Genomic DNA, 14572 nt, shown 5'->3' with positions numbered 1-14572 from the left:
GCGGCGAGGCAGGAAGAGGCTCATAGCCTGTGATGCCTTCTGCACCTCCGTAAACCGGTCCACAAGGCCACTCACTGCTGGTCCGAAGAGGCCGGTGGGGGAGAGCGGGGCGTTAAGGAAGACGGACCGCTCTGATTCTCCCATATCGGCTAGCGTCAGCCACAGGTGGCGCTCTGTGACGGTGAGCGAGACCATTGAGCGACCGATAGCTTGTGCAGCTACCTTGGTAGCGCGAAGAGAGAGATCTGTCGCGCTGCGCAGGTCGGTCAAGGTGGACTGGTCGGGGCCCTTCTCGTCCAGCTGGCGGAGGAGGTCGGCCTGAAGGACCGCCATCGTGTGCAGGGCTGAAGCGGCCTGTCCGTTAGCCGAGAAGGCGCGGTGGACGAACGCCGAAGTAGTCCTGCAGGCCTTGGACGGGAGGGCAGACTTTGAGCGCCATCTCGCGGATGGGGGGCAAAGGTGCGCTGCGACCGCCTGTTCGACCGGAGGGATGTTGTTGGATCCCTTCTCCGCGGCTCTGTCCACTCGGGAGAGAGTAGCTGAAGCTGAAGAGCGGAGCCTGGCCGAAACCGGAGCGTTCCACGCTTTGGAGAGTTCCTTGTGGAGCTCGGGTAGAAAAGGCGCTGGTCTGGACGCTGTAGACTGGCGGCGGTTGGGCAGGAAGCATCCATCGAGCCTGTTCGGTGGAGGCACCGCAGGCGGGGACCACTCGAGGCCTAAGCGCTCGACTGCCGTCGTGAGGAGGCGGAGAAGCTCGGCGTCCACACCGGTATGGGTCCTGCCAGACTCTCTTGAAGACGAGGCGGAGCGGAGTGAACCGGACCACTCTTCGCTGTCTGACGCCAGAAGAGAGCAGCTGTCCAGAAGCGCGTCCACCTCCGCTTCATCCTGAGAGGCGACGGCATCGCGGGCCGTAGCCGGCGGCTGCGCGTAGGGAAGCGGGGGCGAGGGAGAGAGCGAGGCTCGCGGGAGGTGCTCCGGCGAGGGCCTGGCTCGAATCTCCGGCTCCGGTGGTCTCTGCGAGCGGCGTTTCTTCTTACGCGGCCCGGAGACAGTTGGAGCGGGTTCTGCATTGAAAAAGGCGGGTCGAGCCCGCAGGGTCGACATCGGCAGTTCCTCGCAGAGTTCGCAGCCGCCCGAAGACAAGGCAACGGCTGCATGGTCACGTCCCAGGCAGAGAGCGCAGACCACGTGGCGGTCTCTGTCGCTGAGCGGAGAGCGGCATGAACCGCATGAAACTCGAGGCATTTTGAAACAAACGCCTTGCTCTTTTAGTGAGTGCTGCAAGAAAAACACACACAAAGCAAGCGAGAAAGGATATATCGCCGGATAGCTGAGCTGGCACGGCAGGCTGAAGGCGGCGAAGATTCGACCGGCTTCCTCAGGCTGTCCTAGGCTGGCTCGTTGCTGGTTTCGACGGCGACGGCTTCTCTCAGAGTGCAGCGATGCGAAGAGCTTCGCTGAAGAGACAGAAATCAGAGAATTAAGCCTCCGAGCCCTGTTTTTATACGCTCTGACGCCGCCCCTTCTGGCGGGCTGTGACGCGCGAGGGCGTGACGTCACGCGGGGCTCACTGGTAGGCTTAAGCAGTTGCCGCGCGGCAGCCAATGAGCACGCAGTATTGCCCGCTCTAGCTCTGCTGTGCCGCCTGCTGCACTGCGTTGACAAATTATGAAAAATTAAGGATAATTTTTTGGCTTCAGTATCTCGAGAAAAGATGACTTTTCCGTAGCGTAAGTTCCTTACGCAATACGAGAGAACCTCTCGTAAGAGAACACTTCTTTCAGTAGTTTAGTGGGTATTGGATCTAATAAACATGTTGTTGGTTTAGATGCAATGATACGTTTATTTAGCTCTTCCTGTCCTATAGTTGTAAAGCGGTGTAGTTGTTCTTGAGAGGTGTTAATTGAGGCTGAATCATAAGACATCATTAAAGATTGTACATTTACAATTGTGTTTCTGATGCTTTCTATTTTCTCAGTGAAGAAATTTATAAAATCATTACTACTACACTGTAACGGGATATTTTGCTCAGGTGATGTCTGTTTATTTTTTAGTCTAGCCACGGTGTTAAATAAAAACCTTGGATTATTTTGGTTATTTTCTATTAGTTTGCGGAGATGCTCAACCCTGGCTGCTTTTAGGGCCTTTTTATAATGTGACGTACTATCTTTCCACGCGATTCTAAAGACCTCTAAATTAGTTTGTTTCCATTTATGCTCTAAATTACAAGTTTCTCTCTTGATAACATGTGTAGCACTGTTGTACCATGGTGCTTTAGTTTTCCCTCTAACCTTTTTTAATCTAATTGGTGCAACAATGTCTAATGTACTAGAGAAAATGGTGCTCATAGTGCTAGTAATTTCCTCTAGTTCATCTGTTTGTTTGGGTTCACTGAGCAGCTGAGATAGTTCAGGTAAGCTATTTGAGAATCTATCTATAGTGGTTGGAAGGATTGTTCAGCCTGGTCGATAACATGGCGCAACATGACAAATTTCAGCAGTACGTAGTTTGCAAGTTACCATGTAATGATCAGTGACATCATCACTTTGCAGTATAATATCTATATCGGTTGGATTGGTTCCATGGGATCTAGTGTATGATTAAGACGATGAGTGGGACCAGTGACGTTTTTCTTGACCCCAAAGGATCATTTGTGTTATCTACGTGTATGTTAAAATCTCCAACAATTAATGCTTTATCGACATTGACCAATAGATCTGAGAGAAAGTCTGCAAACTCTTTTAGGAAATCAGCATAGGGCCCTGGAGGTCTATATACAGTCACAACACAGCAGACGGCACTCAAACCTTAACTATGAGTGCGATAAGGCAAACAATTACTGAGGGAAAACGTATTACAGTGCCAAATGATGCAGGGAAAGCTGCACTACAACGAATACTACTGAATAGGCCTAAAAGGAAAAATATTTGGATAACAGGTGAGCCAGGGGATAGCACAAAATTATACATAAATCTCCAGAATTACTACGCAATAATGTGTGTGTGAAGTGAATGAGTGTAAACTAAGCACAGTGCAAATTAAAAAAAAGCTGCGTTACCGTCTCTGTGTCTCTCAGAAATCAGAGCTTTGTCAAGAGTAGGCCTACTATCAATAAAATACTGCATTATAAACATTTTCTACTATTTGATATGTATATTTAAATGTTTTAAACCTTGAGAGATGATATGATAGATTATATTATGATACACAAATGAGTGAAAACTCTATGAATGAAATGAGCATGTGCTTTTGTAAATCAAATAGCTTTGTTTCTCTCGCGTCTCTCAGAAATCAGCTTTGTCAAAAGGCTGCTATCAACTAAAACTACATCATACACATTTTCTACTATTTGATATGTGTATTTAAATGTTTAAAACATTGTACGATATGATAAATAAATGAGTGCAAACTATATGCATGAAAGAAAACGCGATAGGTAGTAAAATAGATGTGTTGCCGTCTCTGTGCGTCTCTCTGAATCATTCACATTTTCTACCACTTGATGTGTCTATTATGTTTTAAAGGAGAACTCCGGTCAATTTTAACATTGAGCTCATTTTTTTGTACATTTGGAGTGCTGTCAATACAGAGAACAACGACAAAAATCGGTGTTGCCTACACCGAGTTATTCTATTTTTAAAATTTGCACCCTGTTGACTTCAATGGGGCAAGTTTTAAACCTGCTTTTAGCCTCTTAACATCCTTGATGTGTCATTACAAGTGCACAGAAAATGTGAGTGATTCCTTCAGAGTGAACACGAGTGAATCTGACTGCAGTAGATGTGAAAGATATGTATAAAAATTATGTTATTTAAGCCAGCGCAAATACCTGTGTTTACATCCTGTTTTCGGTTGAAGTCCAAAGTAGTCGATTGCCGAGTTCACGCGCGTGATCATAGGTAACTAAACCTATGCGCGTGAACTCGGCAATCGACTACTTTGGACTAAACAGGTATTTGCGCTGGCTTAAATAACATCATTTTTATACATATCTTTCACATCTACTGCAGTCAGATTCACTCGTGTTTTCATTCTGAAGGAATCACTCACATTTTCTGTGCACTTGTGATGACACATCAAGGATGTTAAGAGGCTAAAAGCAGGTTTAAAACTTGCCCCATTGAACTCAACAGGGTGCAAATTTTAAAAATAGAATAACTCGGTGTAGGCAACACCGATTTTTGTCGTTGTTCTCTGTATTGACAGCACTCCAAATGTACAAAAAAATAAGCTCAATGTTAAAATTGACCGGAGTTCTCCTTTAAACCTTGTACAATATGATCTTGTCGTTTCAACCAATAAAAGCTCAGCGGTTGCGTGTAGTGTAGGTCTTACAAAGTTGTCTTGGCTTACATCTCTACAGCGAGATTTCGGGTTCGGTCTTAAACTTTAACACTACCGTTCAGGTTTGGGTCGGATCAAACGGGTTCGGGCTTCAGTTTAAAACCTGTGCAGACCTCTATTCTACATGCCAGAAGATTCAGACATCATTTCCTGTGTCATCTGTCTGATTCTCTCCCTCTCTTCTCTTTAGTCCTGCTCTCACCGCAGTGCTTTACGACCTGAGCAGGCAGATCCCACAGCTGAAGAAGGACATTCAGGACGGTCTGCTAAAGATGCTTTCACTTGTGCTCATGCATAAGCCTCTGCGTCACCCAGGTATGCCCAAGGGCCTGGCATACCAGTTGGCATCACCCAGCCTGACCAACATCCCTGAGGCTAGCGATGTGGGCAGCATCACCCTGGCACTACGTACTCTCGGCAGCTTTGAATTTGAAGGTACAGGATACTTTAGATGACACTTTAGGTTAAAATGCCATTTTATTTTCAGTTTATTCATAAATTATGAAATTTTTTTTTGCAAAGATCTACTTTTAATTATGTACTTTCATGAATAGTGTCTTAAAAGGCACCTATTGGTCAAGGGCAGAAATGTCCAATCCTCTTTGCCTTTGGCTTGCTCAGTTGGGGATATTTAATTGAATTGAATCAATCAATAATACTATTGATCAGCCTTACCAAACGTGGACGTTTTTTTCCACTAGAAACAAACCTTGTTTTGTTATTTTGATTTAATACTGTGAAGCTGCTTTGATACAATCTGTTTTGTGAAAAGCGCTATACAAATATACTTGACTTGACTTGACTTGACTCTTTCTGCTGGCCAATGTCCTGCAAAGTTTTACTACAACCTTTTCCCAACACACCAGCCTGGAAGTTTCTAGTAACCTGGACTATCACCTATTGTAGTCAAGTCAAGTCACCTTTTTATTTAGCGCTTTATACAATACAGATTGTTGCAAAGCAGCTTTACAGTGATAACAGCAGCTCTAAAAGAAAATAGTGTCTTTGTTCAGCTGAAGTCAGTTCAGTGTTGATTCAGTTCCAGTGTAAAGATCATTAATTATTAAATTAGTTCATTTCAACTATAAAGTTGTTCTGCAGAAAATAGTGATGTCATCATCCAGCTCAGTTCAGTTCTCTTCCAATAGTGTTGGTTCAGTCAAATCAATAATATTGTTGAATATTATGACCCCAACTATGCAAGCCAGAGGGGACAGTGGCAAGGAACCCAAATTCAATTAGGTGACAGAATGGGGAAAAAAACCTTGAGAGAACCAGACTCAGTCTGGGGGCCAGTTGTCATCTGGCCAAAGAACAAACACGGTGTGATTATGATTCAGGCTGCATCACACGTCAGAAATCAGATTGTGGATCATTGCATTCAAATATTTCATCCAGTTCCTTTTTCTTGAAGATCGGATTCATCATGCCAGTATTGAGACGAAACTGGTCATAGGTCTCGGTTCTGGTTGGGTTGACCTAATTTATTCAGACCAGATGTCACCACTCTTTTCACACGAACAGCAACCAGAAGAAGACTGAAGAGGGAGAGCACTAAAACAGTGCCCTTTAACTTCTGTGGAGGTCACACCTTTCGAATTTGGCTTGACCGAGAAAGGTGTAATTTTCAACCGGGAGAAGTTCCTTTGTTTAGAAGTTGACTCATTTGCGTGATCAGAATGGGCTGGCAGTTTTGTGTCCCTTTATAGTCTGATTAATATAACAAGCGTACAATGGATGTTACAAGGAGGAGATATACACCAATGTTAAACAAAGATTATTTTGATAGGCAGCAAGATATAGATGAGGTTACAATAACTAGTATTCCATCATAAGGCATGCCTAAAACAGTATATAATACTGTATTCAATTCTTCAGAACAGTATACAATTATTTAAGCGCAAAGGAGCAACCTGAAAAAATTATCATCAAATGATAATTTGATGGTCTGGATAGAACAGTTATTGCTATAAAGTATATACAAATTGTTTACTGCAAAATCAATAGTTAAAAAAAAAAAAAAAAAAAAATCTAGACATAGACACTATTATTCCCTAAATTAGGAATATTCAAATGGCAGACCGCGATCCTAGTCCGGACCCTGGCTTGGTTCCAACCAGACCGCGAGACATAATGACAACTGTTGTACCATTTTACCGTTTCCAGTTAAAGTGAGCAGCACGTCAAAACAACGGAGTGGTTCAAACCACAAGTGTTCAGGGTCCTTTATGGTAATGAACTTTCGGCGCTATATGCTCTAATAATTTTATCCAGAGGTAAAATCGCTTCATTCAAGCTCTTTCCGTTCCATGCACGTTGTTTTTCCTTGCTAAAGACACTAACGCACCACGAAGAGCTGCAGATGACGTGGTTATTTTAACAACAGTATTAGAAACACAGTGATCAGTAAAATAGATAGATACTTTTGCTAAAACACTGCAGAAAACAACAATGCTGCAAATATAGTTATTTTATCTGGCATATATAACTCTGACCGTTCAAACCAGGTTTGTGACGACGTTTTTTCATCTAGATTTAGCATTATTAATCAGCATGTAAGAGCCTTAAAAAAACACACACACACACACACACACACACACACACACATGATTGCTATAATTGGGAAAATTATTTGTAGATGGCAGGGAAAGACAACAAAAACTTTTTTCTGCTCATGATGAGGGCATTTTGATTATTATGTACAATGTTTGTTTGTTTTTAGTAGATACTTATTTTAAGCAAAATATAAAAATAGTCCAGAGTTCAAGAGGAACAACTCTGAACCCTATACAGTATATTTTCTGTCCCATGGCATTCTCCCTTACATATGTATCTAAAAGTAAATAATAATTGCTTGATAAAACATCTGATCTAACCTTTTAATATTCATTGGGCTAAATCTAATTGGGCTCAACTGATCACTTACATTTTCTTTTGAAAATATAATGTTATTTTCTTTCCTGTTTGGTTCATTTTTAGGTCACTCCTTGACCCAGTTTGTGCGCCACTGTGCTGACCACTTCCTGAACAGCGAGCACAAGGAGATCCGCATGGAGGCAGCACGTACCTGCTCACGTCTGCTCACCCCGTCCATTCACCTGATCAGCGGCCACGGACATGTGGTCAGTCAAACAGCTGTGCAGGTGGTGGCTGATGTTCTCAGCAAGTTACTGGTGGTTGGCATCACTGACCCAGGTGAGAGACACAGCTGTTTAAATGCATGTTAGCTTATAGATTATGTATACACATTTCTGTGTGCAAGTACGTTTATACTCATACAAATGTAAATGTATACGTCCATAAATTGAATGAAAACGTGTTGCATAGTGGAGATTCTTCTTAATAAATAGAAATACATAAGTTGAGTTTTAGCCAGTAAAGTTTAATGCATAGAATCTGGGGTTCTGTTAATAGTTTAAAAGTTGATCATTTTTGATTATTCGGTGTATTAGAATAGGTTAACATGCTTTAATATTCAAAAAACACATTGTTTTTCACATATTGTACATTGTTGCAGTACCTCTATTCCCAGTATGTCTGAAACACTTTGATTGAGTACTAAGTTTCTACAAAGCCCCTTTTTCCATAACACGAGCTTCAGCTTCCATGGCTTCTTAAACAGTTGTAAACGGTTAACAGTTATTGTCGTCGGTTTTACCATATCAGTTCAAGCCTGAGTCAGATTCTGAAAATGTGAATGATCAAGCAGATCGATCGGAAGCAACCTTGCAAGCACGACTTGTGTAGTGCCGGCGTTGTACTCTCTCAGGTTCAGGAAGCTGTACTCCATAAAATGCGCTGCACACAAACTAACTTTTGGGTTGTACTGCTCAGGAACAGCGTTAAAAATAAAACCTAACCAATGATTCCTAATGTCATTCGTTTTCGGAAGGCCAAAAAATTGTCACATCTATCCTATTTAACTCCTCAAGGATGACTTCCTTGTTTAATGGGAAGTGTTGCTCAACTTGTCTCTACAAAATGGTGCTCTGTAGTCTAAAGGTCAGGTGAAATTCTTTGGGAGAACAGAGTTAATGGGTGCTTCTCATTTCTTATTTGTGCATCCTTGCTTTTTTTTCTCGCTTCCTAACTCCACCACCTTCGGATGTGAGGGAAGGATACAAGGAAAGAAAATGAAGATGTAGGAATCAAAAGAAAGATTTTTTGTACATTGGAATGTTCTTGATCACTTAAGGATCATTTCAAAGCGTCATCAGCTGTGCTCAGATATGCCCTTATGTTGTTAAAATTTGGTTAAGAAATTCACAATAAATATTAATAAAGCAAGATGTCCTGTTGAAATATATAATTTGTATAGTTTATTTAAACTACAAACTTCCATTTAAACTGCCATATTCACTGTGAGGACCAGCTACTTCTCACTGTACTCCTCCCCCTTACAACGACATACATTTTGGATGCTGTTAGATCCAAAATGCTTGACTTGAAGAGAGAGTACTTAAGGTACTTTCTTCTTTTTTTTGACAACAACCATGTATTTCACTGCTGTTGCATCTTACTGTGTGAGATGAAATAGTCGATACTCTTCTCGTAGCTTTCGCCAGCTCTTAGACACTTGCTTGGCATTTTTCTGCTCTTTTCTTAGCTAAAAATCACAAGTGAAGGTCTAATTATTTCAGGGACCTTGTTTCAAGTACCTTCCCATTTTTTTTTATTGTATGCTCACCATTGTGCAGCAATGATTTTTTTAATACTATTTGACCGTTCTCCTATTTTGTATAAAGAAATAAATCTCCTCATTCTCTTCAATGTGGTTTCTTTGTTGTCAGCATGAATCTAAGAATGATACAGTAACAGATGTGTAACAAAGAAAGGACTCCTACTTTAATTTTTACTTCAACATACTCACGTTTATCAAAAAATTTCCTTTAACTTGCATGTTTTATTAAGTTTTAATTTGGTAACTTCTATCTTATTTTCCTCTTTAATATTGACATGCTTTTTTGGTAATTGATCTACCAGATTTTTAATGTGAAATCTTCTATGAGAAGGGAAATTGCTAAATTGTAAGTTCAGAGTGGGTGTACTCATTTATGCTGTGCACTGTACATGTGGCTTCCTCTCAGACCCTGATATTCGATACTGTGTACTGGCCTCCCTGGACGAACGCTTTGATGCCCACCTGGCACAAGCAGAGAACCTCCAGGCTCTGTTTGTGGCACTTAATGATGAAGTGTTTGAGATTCGTGAACTGGCCATCTGCACTATCGGCCGTCTTAGCAGTATGAACCCTGCCTTTGTCATGCCCTTCCTGCGCAAGATGCTTATTCAGGTATTTACCTTTTTCACAGCACATGGCTATATTTGAAATGGCATCCTACCATACTACTCATACTACTCTTTTATATTTTCAATATTCAGTTCTCCTGATTAACATATGAGAGTGTTAATGCTGGTGCCACCAAGTTGTACATATGGTATCACCAACAGCTGATGTGTTAGCACCAGCATTAAAAAATTTAAGTCAGAACTAATAATAATACTAGCGATAATACAAAAATACAGCCAAATGGTTCTCTTTCATCATCTTGTGTTCGAGATCCACCTATGGGAAGGGCATCCGTACCGGACCTCTGCAGAAGCATCCAATTGCACCAAGTCTGGCTAGACAGACAGAAGCGCGCAGCCAATGCCAGGTAAGGAAATGCCTAGGGGCATATAACGGCTGCAAGCGCTGCTATTCTCCAGTTGACATTCGCTTCTCGCGATCTCTGCATTGACACAGTTCGGTTGGATTACGCTGCTCACTTTCGTGTCTTCAGGAGGACATATCGCCTGATCAGCCTCCGCCAGACGTGACAGTTGTCTTTTCAGCCTTCTGCTGTGTTCTGCATTCGGAGCCGCCCTCGCTCTCGTCGTTTTTCACCTTCTCCTCCTTCCACGGCTGCCCGCCACGGATTTTTTCCGAGTTCTTCTCCGGTATGTCGCTGTCTAAACCTGCCGCTTCTCTGGGGAACAGCCTATCACGGGCCTGCCCGGCCACGTGTGGTGCGCTCATCGCCGCTAAGGACCTTCATCCGTTCTGCGTGGTCTGCTTGGGCCTTAAACACGCTCAAGAAGCCTTGGAGAACCTGGAAAATGGCAGTCATTGCCTTATGCTGCCCAAGAAGCTTTTACGACGGCGTCTTAAGGTTGCTGCGACCCAGTGCTCCGAGCTTGGCCTTTCTGACTCGGATGGGGGACACGGTGACGACGACGCGCTACCGGGGGACTCCTGGGGTGCCTCCGCACTTATTTGGGCTGACCAGCCCAATCCTGCATTTCCGAAGAGGACATCTTCGCGGGCATCCTCACGCTCGTTGACGAACCGGCCGGTTCCGGCGATGAGGATGACGCGGCCCTTCTTGGGGTCTCAGAGGACGAGGAGGCCATCCCCCTCTCTGGCGTTCCCCAGGCTAGCGCCCACGCGGCCTTGCCTCAGTTCATCCTCCAGGAAGTTTGTGAGCGAGCGGCCGCTTGCCTCAACATTGAGTGGCCGGCTCCACAGAGCGCCACCGAACAGGAGAGGGATATTTACGACGGGAAAGTGTTGGAACCCCCTCCCGGTCCGAGGAAACAACTCTTCCCCGTCCTTCCAGCGTGCGCGAAGCATATGAGGCACAATTGGAGCGACCCGCTCGACTTCAAACACGGTCTCACGGGCCTTGAGGTGAACGATATGGCAGCTCATGGTATGGGTGACCCCCCCCCACTATCGAGCCTTCCATCGCCAGGCACCTTAATCCCGCTCAGGGCGGGCTGCTCGCTCCCTCTAAGCCGGTCTTGCCCAACAAGATGGACCGCTTTTCTGCCTCAGTTCACCAGGCCGCATACAAGTCCTCGGCCTTGGCTGTCAGGGCCCTGAACGTTTCTTCACTCCTCTCCGCTTACCAGGCGGAGATTTTGGACGAATTAGGGCAACAGCTGGAAAAGGGAACTCCTTCTCTACCCTTGTGGAAGGAGATCCTCACCTCGTCCTCCGTAACGCTCGGCAGGCCGTCCAAGCCTGCGGGCGCTCTATGGCACTTTCTGTGGTGGGAGAGCGCGCGCTCTGGCTTAACCTGTCGGGCCTTCCTGACAGGAAGAAGCGGCGCATCGCGGGCGCGTCGGTGGAGCCCGGCCGGGCTCTCTTTGGCCCCGCTGTCCTAGGAAGGCTGTCCCACGCCAGGCACCCCCTGCGCGTTTGCCTAACCCACCTGCCATGGGACGGCATTTCCACCAGGGCAAGGAAAGGCCCCGTAACAAACCCCCCCCCACGACAGAATAACCCACCGCCTGCTAAGCACTGGGGAAAATCGACTCCCGCCGCGGCTGGAAGACCATCTAACCCTACCCCCACCGACTCGAAACGCAAACGGCCTGCCTGATGTTCGGCCGATGGGGGCATCGAGTCCAGAATTCACGGGCCACGAGCCCTTCGGACTTTCTTCCTGTCCCAGAACCCCTGTCCAAAAGACGCAGGGTCTCCCGCGGATGGGTCGGTTCCCCTCCTCTCGAGGCTGCCCAGCCCATGTGTTTAATGAACGTTGCGTGTTCCCCCCCCACGTTCAGGGGGTCAGTTGTGAGGAAAAGTGCAAAAGCAGTGTCCCCACACCGCACACACTCTGTTCCCCTCACACAATTTAATAAAGGCTTCGGCCCAAGTGTTTCCCCAACACAAAACACAAAAAAAAAAAAAAAAAAAAAAAAACACATTAAAACAAACGAATCAAATGAATTCGTTACGGAGAGAGGATCTCTTTCCGCAGAGAGAATTCATCTCCCTGCAGAGAGAGAAAATCTTTCTGAACCTCTGCATGTCGCCGCTAGTTCGTCCACTAGAGGGCGCCATTGCATCACAAATAAATCAGCTGGGCTTACACAGGCTCGGGTGGGAACACTCGCGAGTCACGAATGGGCTTGGCAAACTGTTTCGGCTCCCGAGTGGGTGATGCGTACTATAATGCAGGGTTACAGGCTGCAGTTTGCAATAAAAACCCCACATTTCAATAGCGTTCTCTCTACACACACGGAAGAGAATGCCTCACACATTCTGAAAGAGGAAATATCCTCCCTCCTAAACAAGGGAGCGATTCAGGTGGTGCCCCCCAGTCTGATGAATCAGGAATTTTATTCTCGTTATTTCCTGGTCCCAAAGAAGAACGGCTCTCTCCGCCCTATCTTGGACCTCCGTGTGTTGAACAAACATTTGAGGAAATACAATTTCAGAATGCTAACTCATGGCTCGCTCGCCCGCGCCATAAAACAGAACGATCGGTCGACCTGAAAGATGCTTTCTTCCATATAAGCATTTATCCACCACACAGGAAGTTTCTTCGTTTCGCCGACCAGGGCACGGTACGAATTCACAGTTCTGCCATTTGGGCTCAGTCTAAGCCCCCGGTGTTTCTGTCTGTGTGCGGAGGCGGGCTTAGCACCCATGAGAATGTCAGGTCTGAGGATTCTGACATACATAGACGATTGGCTCATTATAGCCGAATCGAAGGAGAAAGTGTTGCAGGACACCTGTCGTGTGCTTGCGCACATCACATCTCTCGGGTTCAGAGTGAATGTGAGCAAGAGCAATTTTACACCCAGTCAGAATGTCATTTTCCTGGGCTTGGAGTTGAACTCAGACTCCATGCGAGCACGTCTCTCTCAAGAGCGCGTTCTCTCTCTAATGAACTGTCTGTCGCAGTTCAGAGAGGGGACGAAAGTACAATATCGCACATGCCTCAGGCTGCAGGGTCTTATGGATTCATCCATCCAGGTTGTGCCGCTGGGACTCCTGAGAATGAGAGCGTTCATGAAATGGGTTTTGTCACTACATTTCAGCCCGACGCGCGATCTTTGCCGCTCTGTAATAATTTGCGCGTCTGCTCGGCAGCCTTGCGCCACTGGAAGAGCGCAGACTTTTACGCACAAGGAACCCCTCTGGGGACGGTTATGATGCGGAAAGTTATGACGACAGATGCGTCCTTAACAGGCTGGGGTGCCACCCAGGAGGGCAGAACGGTGAACGGTCTGTGGCCGAGCAGACTACGTTCAGCGCACATAAATTATTAAGAGCTTATGACTGTATGGAAAGCTCTGAATCATTTTCTGCCTCGCCTGCAGGGACATCATGTGCTCTTACGCTGCAACAATACCACGGCAGTGGCTTATATCAACCGTCAGGACGGCGTGCGCTTGTCGAAACTTCACGCTCTAGCTTACAAGCTTTTGGTGTGGAGCAGACAGGTTTTCCTGTCTACGGAGATTGGCGCCTTCACCCGCAGGTAGTGGATATGTTATGGATGAGATTCGGACAGGCAACCGTAGATCTATTCGCCTCGCGCGAAAACTACCATTGTCCTATGTTCTTCTCGCTAAAGGACGTGGACGCGCCCCTCGGGGTAGATGCACTGGCCCAGAGTGCTGCTGTAAGCTTTTCCTCCCCTGTGCCTGATAATTCCCACACTGGCCAGGGTGAGAGAGCAGGGCCTGTCTCTCATTCTGATAGCACCCAGGTGGTCCGCTTTTCACCCTCCACCTTTTTCCTCCCCGGAGGATGAGAGGCTAAATGCTCTCTGTCCCGTCCATGCTTTACAGACATATATTACCAGGACCAGTGCTTTCCGGAAGAGCAACTAGCTCTTTATTTCATGGGTGCCCCCTCATAGAGGGAATCCCATATCTAAGCAACGCCTCTCACATTGGCTTGTGAATGCTATAGCTTTGGCTTATGAATCAAAGGGAGTGCAGCCCCCAGGGGACATCAGAGCTCATTCCACGAGGGGCATAGCCGCCTCTTGGGCTTTGTTTAGGGGAGTGTCACTGCAGGACATCTGCTCCGTTGCCAGTTGGGCTTCTCCTCATACATTTGTGCGTTACTACCGGCTGGATGTCACCAGTATCTCGGTAGCATATTCGGTTTTAGGGGTGGGGTCTTCTTAGTTGGAAGTAACAAATAGGAGTGAATGGGCTGGCAGGCTATGCACATTCCTGTCACCAAGCGTGCATTTCCATTCCTTTTCTGGGTGTAATTATATGCACATTGGTGTTGCTGGGGTTATTATCGTGTGTGTGCTGCATACATGTTTCATGTCCTGCATGTGCACAGCTGTCATGTGTGTGCCTTTCAGAACCTCACTGTGAGTGTATTGGGCAATTGGGGAGCTGTCCATGTCTCTCCCATAGGTGGATCTCGAACACGAAATGATGAAAGAGAACAATAGGTTACTGTCGTAACCCCGGTTCTCTGAAA

The 14572-nt window shown here is 45.7% G+C and overlaps 1 protein-coding gene across 1 annotated transcript in view; it reads left to right on the top strand.

Moving 5' to 3' along the window:
- The window catches only part of mtor (mechanistic target of rapamycin kinase), a 398131-nt gene that overhangs the window by 41783 nt on the left and 341776 nt on the right, over positions 1 to 14572 (top strand). Inside the window, exons 11-13 of the mRNA XM_079897701.1 lie at positions 4538 to 4782; positions 7327 to 7542; positions 9435 to 9640. Coding sequence (XP_079753827.1) covers positions 4538 to 4782; positions 7327 to 7542; positions 9435 to 9640 — 667 coding nt within the window. The remainder of the gene's footprint in view (positions 1 to 4537; positions 4783 to 7326; positions 7543 to 9434; positions 9641 to 14572) is intronic.

Source organism: Squalius cephalus (assembly GCF_949319135.1).
Source record: "Squalius cephalus genome assembly, chromosome: 16".
NCBI lineage: Eukaryota > Metazoa > Chordata > Actinopteri > Cypriniformes > Leuciscidae > Squalius > Squalius cephalus.
The sequence above is the reverse complement of the archived record's forward strand: the minus strand, read 5'-3'. Positions and strand labels throughout refer to the sequence as shown.